The 13353-nt window shown below is 46.1% G+C and overlaps 1 protein-coding gene across 1 annotated transcript; it reads right to left on the minus strand.

The window, feature by feature from the left end:
- Nucleotides 1-206: 206 nt before the first annotated feature.
- Nucleotides 207-13353, minus strand: ETV4 (ETS variant 4; the record flags this gene model as incomplete). The annotated part of the gene is made up of 10 exons (XM_017747037.1): nucleotides 207-2137; nucleotides 2757-2858; nucleotides 3879-4048; nucleotides 4430-4498; nucleotides 4579-4653; nucleotides 6531-6775; nucleotides 7155-7301; nucleotides 7834-7954; nucleotides 9738-9791; nucleotides 13227-13353. Coding segments are annotated over 10 exons (1332 nt in total), but the record flags the coding sequence as incomplete, so codon positions are not given.

Genomic DNA, 13353 nt, shown 5'->3' on the forward strand with positions numbered 1-13353 from the left:
CTATTATTCCCATACCAGCTTCCTCTCAGTCTAGCTGAACTGGAAATGCAGAGTGTATTTGCAGTGTTCATTTCTTGAGCTCCCATCAAGATTCAGAAGTAAACACACATCCCTGATCCCTCTGGATCACATTCCCAAAGCTGTGAGCTGGTGCCAAGGAGATGTGCAAAGCAAGCTCAGAAGGTAAAGGAGGGTAAGTCAGGGAATCAGTGAAGTTGCACTGGCCCAAGACAGACCAATTTATTAATTATAATATTTTTACACTCATAAATAGTAAAGGCAGCTTATACCAAAGGAAGGGCTCCCCTTCACCCTCACTTCTGGGACACCACAGGAACTGTGCTGGCCAGGAAGGTGCAGGGCAAGGCAGGAGGGTCAGGAACTGTCAGAACACCAAGTCTCTGCACAGGGCCTGCAAAGGCATCAGCAGAGCAGACTGCTCTGAGTCTCTGGCCTCTCCTCAGGCAGGGAATGCTGCCTTTCTTGGCTCTTGCAGTCGGGGACGAGGCTGGGAGGGTTTGGCGTTAGCCATGCAGGGGAGAGTCATCAGGGGAAATCAGGCTTTCAATCAAATATACAGAATTTTCTCTACAGGCTACCATGCTGGCAGGATTGGTAATGCTCTGTATTCAGCAACTGAAACATCAATCTGAAGCAGTAGGAAACAGACTTTTTCTGTATGGGTACACTGTACTGTGTCTTGTCCAGCTAGGAATGTGGTGGAGCTGCTAATTAAAAAATGAAGCACCTCTTAATGAGGATGTGGTGCCCATTATAAATATTTACTGTTGTGGAAAACCTGCCAGTTTAGTCAAGTTGCATGTGCTGCATTTTCTGCAGAGAGAGCTGCCTTTTCAACACATCTGAATTCCCCTCAAACATGCAAATATCTGTGGAGTTTAAGTCTGAATTCCTATATTAAGATCTATGTATGGTTTAGGTTACTTTGTATAGGATTTTTTAATCACACCTCCACCAGGTTCTTCTCTTGCCTCACGTGATTTTCTAGCCAAGCCCAGGATGGGCACACTCAAGAGCCTGGCAGCTCTTCAAAGATCCTGAGAATGTTTGTTGAAGAAGTTTTTCAGTTTGGAAAAGCCACAACACAACACTGAGCTGGTGTCTCAGGCCTTGCTGCTTCCCACAATCCCTCTACCTGAACATGGCCTTGGCTTTGCCCTGTGCCCCAGACCAATGCAATCAAGCTCCTCTGTAATTCCCCTGCATGGCTTTGGGCCATGTACTCCAGGACTACTCTAATCCTGGCCAAGGCCTCCACCTACCCTGCTCAGAGTGCCTGAATACCAGAAACTCCTGGCATGAGCAAGGAGGTGATAAGGCAGGAGCATGCATGTACGAGACAACGAGTATTCCCCAAGGAAGGCATAAGATCTGTGACCATTGCCCTGCAGCCAGCCTGGGAAGAAGGCAAAGCTGGCCTTTCTGAGTGAGTTCCTCTGGCCAGAGCTGAAGGCAGGTCCTACAGAGGTTCAGTACACGTCATGGAGGAATGGAGTGAGCAGCAGCACTGTAGCATTCTCATACATTGGAAAAAAACCTGGTGGGACAGCATCCCCTCCCTCTGCAATGAGAGGGACTGTGACAGGTGTTTGATACAGCTAGAGGCACCAATTACCTGAGCTGCTGCTGCAGCTGTAGCTCTGCTGCTCAGACGATGTCTGCACAGCTGAGAGCATGCCCCATCCTGACACAGTAAGAGGGTTTTATCACAAGCACACAAGAGCCCTGTCTGCTGTGAGGTGATTATCCACTTGTGTACCTGAACACTTGTCCTGACCAAAGCAGGTGTTCAGAGTTTATTGCTGGCCTGAAAAAATGCTGATACCAGTCGAATACTAACCAGCCATCTCCTTCTGTACACAGCCACGTGTGGCACAGCGTGCTCCCAGCAGTGCTAGTACGTGTAGCCTTTGCTGTAGAGCTGTGGAGGGAAGCTCCCAAGGTCTGGCAGGGAGGAGCCACTCTCATCCAGGTGGGAAAGAGGCACCGTGTCCTCCTCACTGATCTGCCGGTCCAGCTCTGCCTTCAGCGCTGGCCGCTGGTTATCGGGGAAGGCCATGGAGAACAGGGCTTCAGGCTCACACACAAACTTGTACACATAGCGCTCCCCAGCCACCTGCAGGGACGAGATGAGGGGAGGGGAATGCTGCAGGCCCAGGGAAGCACTAGGCAGTTGTTCCCCAGCACCAGGGAAGGCCTGCAAAAACATCTGCCTGCCCTGAGATGTGTCAGAGTTGTAATTTTCTCCTTGTGCTGTCCTCTTCTCTGCTGCTCTGGCCTCCCTTGGAACAGCTCCTGGGAACTGGGATGCTGCCAGCTGACTCTTTGTCCAGGTAACAACAGCAGCAGCAGTCCCTGAACAGTCTGTACTGAGACACACTCTGGGTGTGCCACAGACCATCCCTACCACACGGGGCCAAGATCCAGGCTGCCTTTCTCTCACAAGGAAGGACTGATTATATCTCCTTGAAGCTACATAAACTGCAACTCTCCTGACTGCAGACATATACAAAAAAAGAAAGAAATCATAATTCCCTCTTTGTTTTATTTCTCATGCATTGCCTACATTCAGCTCCTTCACAGCTTCTCCATTAACTACAGCAAAGAGAAGTTTTGGGGAGAGCAAGCTTGGGATGCCTGGATAGCTCAAGGACATTCTGTCTGTAGGACTTCCTGTCTCAAACAAGAGGAGCATCACTTAAAGCATAAAGTTTTCCCCTGCTTTGCAAACTGACCTTCTGCATGATGCCTTTCTCGTAATAGTAGCGAAGTGATCGGCTCAGCTTGTCATAGTTCATGGCTGGACGGTTCTTCTGGATCCCCCACAGCCTGGCCACCTGCAGAATAAAGCACCAGACTGTGGGAATGTCTGTGAACCCAGCCCAAGAGAAAAAAATATCATCCAGCTGTTTCTCTTTGGATGGATGGTACCACGACACACAGACATTTAAATAATAGACTCATCAATAATTTAGCAGCTTTTTAACATGAGGAGAACTCAAGCACTCTGTATCACAGAGAAGTTCTGGCCACTACAGAGCTCATTTGCTGTCACCACTGCTCCTCACTCTCCAGTACTCCAAAAGCTTGAGGATGCCTAAGGGCTGCTCTGTAACACTAAATCTTCAAGGGTCCCATGTTTATCAGGAGACCAAGTACGAGGGAACACACTGGAAGAGACCTCTGCCTTCCTACTCCTACACGATTCTCAGCTTTGTCCATGACACTCAGAAATCTGTTGTAACCCGATGTCAACCTGCCAAGACAACTCATCTGCACTGAAAGTGCCCATAAATTTTGATATGTAGCAAGAATGGTGCTAAATGCAGCTCTACTTGGAACTAGATATGAACAGATATTATGGACACATCTCCCAGGTACTGTCAGGTACCACTGGTTTTTCTGGAACATGGCAGCATTTGAAATTACACTTCAGTTAAAGTCAGTTTGAAATAGATTAGGATTTATCTGCTTCCAGATCCTTATGAAAACTGCTGCAATCGCTGGGGTTCAAAACTCCAAACCTCAATGTCAGCCTCAAGTATGGAGCACGAAAGACAGCACAGGTCACTGCAAGCTTGAGAGTGAAGTATCCAGGGAAGTGAAGGCAGTGGGTAATTTGACTCACTGCATAGCTGAGGTTCTAAACTTACATACAAGCAGCCTTTCTTAAACCTGGTATTTGTGTCACTCAAGTGTTTTGACCTCTTCTAAAAACCTTGACTTGCTGCAGGCTCTAGTGAGTGCCACTGGCAGGCAGAAGCTTCACGGGGCAGAGGAAAAACTGCTTTAGAATTTGCAGCCCCAGAAACAGTGGCTGATTCCCCTGAGCCTGTAGAGAACCTTGATGGTTTCACCTCCTCTGGCTCAATGAGCTTGAACTCCATTCCTCTACCAGTCCAGGCAATGAAGTGGGAATTGGTGGGATTGTCCAACAGGGCCACAAGGAACTGCCAGAGCTGGAGCGATCCCCGTCTCTGGTATGGGGGTCCTTCCCGGTACCCTCCGGCTTCCTGCTTGATATCTCCTGCTGAGAAGAACAAACAGGACATTTCTAAGGATAACAGTGCAAAAACCACTAGGGAAAAAAGAAAAGAAAAAAAAAAAAGCAGCACTTTTCACAATTTCACAAATGTTGACCAGGAGTATTTCAGTTCACACAAAACAGTGGCCAATTCACAAGCAACTCTTCCCAGAGCAGCCCTGCTCTACGTCACAATTAAGCTACTTATGCTACAAGGCCTGGTTGCTGCTAAGAAAGCTCAAAAAGTGGAATACCAAAAATCTGGGTACGAACACACCTGCAAGAACACAGTGTAATGAACTATGTAGACACCAGTCAAGTGGCTGGCTAAGATGGTGAATAACCCTATCTTACACCAAAACTCCAAGCCATTCTTTCTCCAACCTTCAAATTTTTCTGGAACAACACAGACATCATCAGTAAAGGACCTCATCTGCTTGTCATAGCTGCAGCCTGAAAGAGAAAGCAACATCAGCAGTCACAGCCAGCCAGGGTAGTACCGAGGGTGATCCTGTGCAGGGAATGTTTCTTACCTAATGTATCTTCTGTATTTGAATGGCTTGGATAACTCTCAGCACTTATGTACATGGAAGGACAGTCAGGAACATCTACAGAACAATTAACAAACTCATTTATTTAAAAACACAGGTGGCAGAATGGCCTTGCTCTGCAAAGGTGGACAGGTGAGTGCAGCTGTCTGACCAATGTCCTCTTAGGGCCCTCCTAAAGGATTAGTGGCAGACTGGAAACTACAACTTCATTTGCATTACCCTCCCAATCACGAATTAGAGTAGTAAGTTTTTGTGGCCCTATCACACACCATCCTTCAGAGCAGCCAGGATAGCCAGCCAGTCACCTCTGCATCACTTTTATACAAAATCATGGACAATAGGCTTAATTTGAACCTCTCTCTCATCTTAGTTTAAGATAACTACACACTTTTCTGCTGTTTCCCGAGGTAAGAAGGCATTGCATTTTCCCAGGAGTACTATGATGATGTGAATGGCGAGCAGTGGCATCTGAATGTTTCTGCAGAGTCTCACAAATGTCATTTCAGATGTCTCAAGTCTCCCTGGCTTTCTCACACCATGATGGGGCATTCTCACAAGCACTTTAGACAACATAAAAACAAGACCAGCCTTTGCTAAAAACAAGCAGGAAACCTTTTCATGATTCTGTGTGCAGTGTACAGTGCTGCCTGTGCACTGCAATTTGTGTCTTCTGTATCTTGTGTTTTCTGAATCAAATTTATTTACTGCACACAGCTGAAGCAGGAGCTGTAACTGGGAGCTTTGGAAAGGTTTACCTTACATTTCCCTCACACACCTGTGTCTGGCCATTGCTTCCAGCAGAGATTTTGCTGATGCCGAGGGAAGAGTACTCTGAGCTGACAGACTGGGTGTTATTACAATCATAAACTACTCTCACAAAAAGCATTCTTCTGGCTTTGCACATTTTCTGAACAGAAGGACCCGGTGAAAGTGTAATATCAATATCACCACAGTGATACCCTCACAGGAGCTTTTTATTTATGTGTTTATTTCTGCTAAAGGAAACATTTCAAGATGTCCATTAAAATACCAGGAAACCAGAAGTAACATTCCCTCTGGAAGAGGGTATTGTGATCTCAGGGTAGTGAGCCTTTGACAGGTCTGCCAGAAAAATAACATTTATCCCTTGTGGAAAAATAAGAGGATCACCTGGTGGATCTGGCATCTAGAGAGCTATTTTTGGCATTATAAACTTTTTTCTCTTGTCATCCCCTGCAATCTCTGTATCTTGTTTCTATGGGAAGTAGCAGGTGGAAGCTGATCCTCCAAGGGACACCAAGCAGCACCCTGGAACTGAGCTGAGCCCACCCAGAGCCCTTTTCCTCTGCCAGTGCTTAGAGGGACCTTCTGCTACAGGGATCCAAGACAGTTTTTCTGTACAAGGTCCAACATATTTGATCCCTTCCTTTCTGCCAGTTACAGACTGTTTTCAGTATGATTTCTTCAAAGCTGACCTCACTTCTTTTCTGCAACCTTCCAGCTCACAAGTACCCCTGAAGACAAAAGTTCCCTGTGAAACTGGAAACACCCTTTTCTTTATTTCTGATGGTGTGAGCGGGCTAATCATGAATTTTGAGTCTCCCTTGGCTACTTATTCCCTTGTGGGTGGGGGGAAAAGCATGCTTTAATCTAGTTCGAATGGGTTTAACACCACCTTCTACCTCCTATCTTGCTGAACTTTCAACTCCCTACCAGGAAGTCTTTCCCAGAACATGGTGAATGTCCCAGCCTTATCCTGGCTGCAGTGAACAGACAGAACTGTTTTGGTTTCCTGCTACATAGCCAGTTACCCAGGCCACTTCCCCAGGCAGCACCTGCTCCTGATACTGAGCTGCTTCAAAGCTCAAAGAGCACCAGTGATGGATGCTCACCAAGGAGTTGCTCACCCCACTGATGCCTGGTTCATGCAGTCAGAAAGGGCCAGTTCTGCCTACCTGAGTCGTACATGTAATCCACCTGCTCCTGCTTGACCACCACAGCTGCTGGGTACTGGTGGCTGCTGCCTGCCTGGTTTGCCCGCTCGTACTGTGGGTCGTGGTGCTCCTGTTTGAAGCCCTGATGGGGGTACTGGAGGCAGGGCTTGGGCAGCTGGCACTGGTAGGCAATGGGGTCTTCCTGGGCCATGCCCTGGGAGGATGGGAAGGAATGGCACATCTCCACAGGTGGCTGGTATGCAGAGCTAAGAAGGGAGAGGACATGAGACAGCTGAGACTTTGTTGGCCCTCTGATTTCAGCCCTGGCACAGGGCTGGCTGAAGGACAGGAACTTCCTCAGCCTGTTCCTAGAGCTGTAGGAGCTCACTCATGGCTGGGGCGAGGAAGGGACCCCAGGGAAGGATGTTTCCAAGGGTAGCTGCTACACAGCCCATCATTCACAGAACCCGACAGGGCTAAGGTTATGGGCTTCACACCCCAGGCAGCAGCGGTGGGTCCCACAGGAGGGGATCCTGCAATCACTGTGAACAGAACATTTCCATCTGGGTGCTGCAGCCCTTCCTCCCTTCATCACCAAGGAGGGCAATCCTTGCCAGTGGCTGCCTCCTCCTGGCAATAACTCACCTGTTTTCACTGAGGTATCCACAGCTGGGTGTGGAGTGGGGTGGCCCCCCAGGGGTCAGGAAGCTCCTGTCCTGTCTAGGGAACTGTTGGAGCGGTGGCTGTATCAGGACTCCTGGGCTGGGGGACTGTCTGGGTTGATCGTAGGCACTGGAACAGTCAAACAGATATTGCAGCATTTCAGCTCTCCAGAAGGACTTGTGGCAGCATCTGGGAACCTGTCAAACATGCTCTGTCCCTCTGTGCAGCCACCTGGGCCAGAAAACTCAGCATAAACTCCCTGCTGTCTGATTGCTGACTGATGGACACGACCCTTCAAGCAGAAGCCAGGGAAGGTGTCTGTGCTGGAAGAAGCCACACTACAGCTCAGGCAAGGGCACTGTGGGCGGTGGGGTCAGGTGTGGGACAGGAGGTTTTGGAAGGCAATGGGGAGAGGCATGTGGCAGATGTCAAGACTGCTGAATATCAGCACAAGGGAGGATGAAACACAGGCAAGGCCAGAGCTGATCTACCCAGGCCTGAGGTGCCCAGTGGCCGCCCTCGCTGGGGGCCAGAGCTGCTGACCACTGCTCGCCTGTACTCAGCACAGACAGGGCTGCTGGCACACACTCCATTATTGGATAATGCAGCAGCACCTGATTTCAGAATAGCTCCTGTCCCTCCTCTGTGTGAGCCACTTTACCTGGCATAAAGGCACTGCTCGCTGTTGTGCTGGAATGGCTGCTCATGGCTGCAGGACAGCGTGGGCTCTGAGGGGCTTTGGGGCTCCTTTTTAATCTTAGCAGGAGGACTGTGAAAAGCTACTGCAGGAGAGAAAGGAAAGATCAAATTAACACTTTTCTTCTTTATGGGGAGCTATGATTATCAGGCATTTTCAAATGCAGGTGTCCCTTCACTGAATCTCTTCTATGCAAACTGTCCAGCATCCCTGAATGTGGGATTGGAGGAATCTCAAAACTGTTCTGCTCATCCAAAACACCAGTGACAGTCCAAGGGAAAAAAAAAAAAAAAAGTAAAAAGGTTTCTTTCCATTTTCAGTGCATGGTCTGTGGCAAGAGCCTGACACAGACAAGGAGGGATATTTCTGGGCTGTCAGAATTTCATGAATAACAAATGTGGGTTGCAGTTTACAGCACCAGGAAGTAGGATGTGGGCATTTACTTCTTATGCTTCATTCAATCCAGCAGGGGATAAAACTTGCTTCCTAGCTGCTCAGAACGGCTTGTCCTGGCTGGAGGATGGGCTGAGCATCTTCTGCCTTTGCCTGTGGGCTCTGCTGCTGCTGTTGGGAGGTCACTGATATTTAGGAAGGAAAGTAACTCCAGAGAGGTAGATATGTCTAGGCTACTTTTTCAAACTAGGGAAGGATCTGCCCTCCAAATCAAAGCTGAAATCTTTTAGTAAGACCAGATCCAGTCCTGCATCACCAGCTTCCTTCCACCTCTTTAAGTCACACGATGCTGCTCTGGGTCTGGGATGTTCAGCACTGTGACTGCTTTTAAGGATGGGAAGTAACATCCTGATCCATCAAGCCCTCATATTTTTGCTGAGTTTATTTCAGGAGTGACCTGAGCCCTGCATGCACCAGCCATTTTCAAGCTAGTTCTCCTTCACATAAAGTTCTAAGTGTCCCTTCAGAAGCAAGCAGACAGCTAAAAGGGTCAGAAAAAGGCCTTTGCTGCCTCTCGTAGCACAGGAGGTTTCTCACACCAAGAGGGGGATATCTGCCCCTTCCTCCAAAACCCTGACTCCTTTTGGCTGTCTTTGATTTCATCCCACACCAGAAAAGCCGATCTTGCCACCACTCAGAGAGCTTGACAGAATCAATGTACATAAATAAACCCATAAGATTCCAGAGCCTTCTGTTGTTTCTGGCTCCTGCTGCTCCTCAGGCACACCTGGCTCCTGTGGCTGCTGTTAGTTGGAGCAGAGGAACCCACCCACAAACAGCTCTGGGCACTGCCCAGACTGAGAGAGGGGAGAATGCCCTGACCCAGTGGTCTCCACACACCTGCAGTGGATTCAGCATTCCGAGCATGACACTCCTGCACCTGTGCAAACAGCCCAGGCCCAAGGAAGGGCCAGAAGAGAAAAGAGTCTTTTGTGTCTTCTACATTCCCCTGTAGCAGCCCTTCCCAGTGTATGGATGTATACAACCCATCTAAAAATACTGATGGGTCAGCTGGGTCCAGGGGGGAAAAAACCTGCTCTCTCCATTACACTGAACTCCGTGGAACTTTCAAGAAGCTGGAGGTGTTAGGAGCAGCCAATTCTTCCCAACCCCTAATAGCTGGAACAGGCTATCACATTACATCTGACTCATTAATTCACTCAGAGTGAAATGTGGGACCATCCCTCTCCTCAGTTCTAGGTCAAAAAGAGAAAGAAATAAGATCTATGACTCAGAGACCGAGCTGTGCTGTGCTGCGGGGCCACGTCTGGGGAAAGGAGGTAAACAAGTGCAACCAGAAAAAGTGCTTCATTTCAGTTTATGTGGGGGAAACTGCCTGGGGTGGGGGCATGGAAGGCTCCAAAATTCGGATTTGCCCTTCCCCCAGGAGACATGATTATCCCCATGCTACTTACAGTTTTCTGAATGGAAGTCAGGCACAAATTGCTCATCATTGTCTGGAACCTGAGCTGTCAGGAGAGAGAGGGAAGGAGGAAAGGAGGGAGGCAGAAAAAGAGAGAGGGAAGAGTTAGTTCTGGCACTTTGTACAGCATAATTAACAGTAAGGCAGAAATAAATCAATGCAGGAAACATCTGAGCTTTCTGCTGGGATGATTTTAGTGACTACGGAGAGTTTCCCTTTGGGATTAATGAATACCTGTGTGTCCTGGGAGAAACCTTGGGGACAATCTTACCCATATTTTATGACTTCTAACAATTACTTTTACATCCCTTTTACTGCAGGGAAGGGAGAGCTCGCAGGAGATTGTTGTTATTTCATAAAATCTGTCACTGTTGCTGAAAGAAATTCTGCTGCCAGAACACAACAGACAAACCTACAATTTTCATTATTGCAGAGTGGACAACAGACTGCATTCTGTCAGCTCTGAAACAGAGGTGATCTAGTCAAAGTTAAGGGACATAAAGGATGGAAGCCCACTAATCCCAGTCACTTGAAACTAAGCTAGACTAGACATGCCAAAAATGAACCTCAGGGAGTAACACTGTGCTAACAGGTGGGGAATGAGAATGGAGCTGGCCAAACCTTCATTCTGCAATCACTGTTCCTTCAAATAACCTGTGTGACAACAAACTGGAAATATAAACAATGAAAGATGGGCAACTGAGGAAAAAAATCTAGAAAATTAATTCTATGAATTATCCTTAAAAAGCAACATGGAAATAGAAGAAATTATTGGGATCATATTGTATGAGCAGAGTTAGGACTTCACAGCCACTGGTGATGTCACAAAGAAAATTAAATACTGAGAGCAACAGGCCACAGAACAGATGTGAAATGAAGGGCAAGGCTGGAGTGAAAGCACCCAGCCTCACTGCTGGGCAGTGACATTTGCAGACAGCTACAGTCCTGTGCTAGAAGGCTGAAGACACAGTTGCCAAAAGACTATTTCAATTTTTATATTCTCTACCTACTTCATGTATTCTGCAACCCAGGTATTTTCTTGTTCTCCCCAAACCAACACCTATACTTGGAAGAACTGGGATAATTAATCACATCTGAAGCGCAAATCTGGTCTTGTTCCAGTCACTCAGACTTCAGGCACCAACACAGACCCCACCATTTCCCACACAACTTCCAAGAGCTGGAGCACTGGAACTCAAATTTTCTGCCTAGGGACACCTGGAGAGGTGAATCTGCTCCCTGCAGCCATCTCAGGTACCTGCCTCAGCCACTCTTCTCCAAGGAAGATTCTTTTTTGTTTCTCTGAATGCTGATGCACTTCTATAAATTACTGGGCTTGAAATTAGTTCCATACAGTTACCAACTGCCAGGTTCACACCCATGCAGTCTACCAGATCCTGGTAAAAATGGTGCAAAAGAAAACTAGACTTTTAGTAACCAGGCCTAGGATTTTTCAGCATATGTTTCTTTTAGGAGGCATCTATATGCAGAATTATTCTTTGACTCTCAAAACGAGAAATCAGGTGTTAATTGACACTAGTAAAAATATCTTAAAAAGATAACAAAGAGATACCTTTATGACTGAAATCACACAAATACATGTAGCGACACACATAAACCGGTGTATATGTGGTTTAAATGCATTAACATTTTTGGCTGATGCCTAATTTCTAGTTTGCTTCCTTCCTAAGTTTGTTCCTCTTTTATTTAAAAAGTAACACCAAGAACTGTAAATAAATAAATAAATATTTTTTAAAACTAAATGTGATAGAGGAAGAGAATAAATAACATATTTCATGTTTTCACTTTTTCTTCTCTGTTGTTTAGGAAGGTGCTCTTCAGTGTTTTGATCCCCCAATCTCATGAACAAACATTAATGTGGAGACACACAGAGGACATTAGTAAAAAATATTTTCACCATTCAGGAAAATATTTTGACATAACGGTGAATAGAAAAAAACCAAAAGGCAGTTTGCTTCAGAGGGTCATTTTTCTTGTTTTAAGTCTGGAAATGGGAGTAACAATGGGAGAAACCAGTTCCCGACATGCAGTCTAAAATCATAAACTAGAATATTAAAACACATATTGAATTTCTCAGGGATTTCACTTGGACTCTGATCAGATGCTATGAGCTATGAAAAATAATAATAAAAAAATCTCTGCCTATATTCCAAAAACATGCAATAAGGTTTGCATCATCGTTTACTAATCCTGGATAAAAGCAGAGCACCTCTTTCTCTACAGTGCTATGAGCCCATGGGGGACCTTCCCTTCACCACAGGGGACTTCCAAATTCATCCTACAAACACTCTGCTACTGAAAAATATACTGTCAGAGATTCTATGCAAATCCTTTAGACTGGTGAGCTAAAAATATCATCAAACATGAGAAAATCTAAAATTGAAAGTCTACCAAAAATCAGTTCAGAGGCAAACTAATTGGCAGCTCGAGTTCTTCTAGGATTTGAAAGAACTCAATCTCGAGCCTGTGTGCACATTCAGCAGCTCTGTTACATGCTCAGCGATTAACACCTATTTTCCTGCTCTGATATAAGTTACGTGCACGTTTCAATATTGAAACAGCCTCCGGGTAATTCCCATTGCGTCCTTGCAATCCTCACACTCCTGAAACCCTGCCTGATCGATGTCAACTCATTTCAGTTCCGTTTGAAATGAACATAAAACACTTGATTTTGTTTTTCCTTAATAATCTTACTTAGCTGGCAAATACCTTTCCGAAGGCTTAAAAAAAGAATTGTTTGAGAAGATTGTCCCTCACCTGGGGTAAAATTAGAGGAAATAACCTGCTCAAAATGTATATTTTTATATCATTATTGTTAAATATTTTAAAGTACCTAGATCACAATGAGCACTTCTGTATTTATCAAGAGTCTGTACTTGAGGACGTGTTTTGAATTTTCTAGAAAATGGACCATCTGTAGTGCTGGAATTAGAGCAAAATCACCATGTTTAAAACTAGTTTCACTTGGAATTAATGTGACTCCCTGGCATTCGAAGTTTTCCTTGAAGTTCAAAGTCAAAATAATTAAGACACCAAACTGAAAAGTGTGTAAATTCCAGCCAGGTCCCCACAAAGGATAATATTTTTAAAAAAATAAAAATAAGGGAAGCATTTAGTTCCCCAAATTAAAAGACTACTTCATTGTTTAAGAAAATATCAACGTTCTGGCAACCAACAAAGATAAGTGACAAATTAGCATAAAATCGAAGCAGTTACAAATAGCCTGAAGCGAAAACTGTACCCAGGAAAGCGGGCCAGCAGCCAAGTCCCATTCATAAGCAAATGCCCAGCACAATAGTGTCATTCAGCGTCTTAATTTACACAAGCCAGAGGTTGGCAAGTCTGAAAAAACCACTTTTGTTTGGAGCCAGGCAAACACAGCAAAGGAGCGGGACAAACCTCAAAAGACAAACAACTCAAAGACGATCAAAACCAACCAAAGCTGGGGGAAGGAGCCTACCTTCAGTCAGCCACGTCTCCTGGAGCTGCCTCAAGTCTTGGAAGAGCTCTGCGGGGAGAGGGGAAGGATGCTCAGCTGCGGAGGGACAGCGGGATGCTCCAGCCGCGGCCGTGCCGGCGGAACGAGG

The sequence above is a fragment of the Corvus brachyrhynchos genome, unplaced genomic scaffold, assembly GCF_000691975.1.
Source record: "Corvus brachyrhynchos isolate BGI_N302 unplaced genomic scaffold, ASM69197v1 scaffold30, whole genome shotgun sequence".
Classification (NCBI taxonomy): Eukaryota; Metazoa; Chordata; class Aves; order Passeriformes; family Corvidae; genus Corvus; species Corvus brachyrhynchos.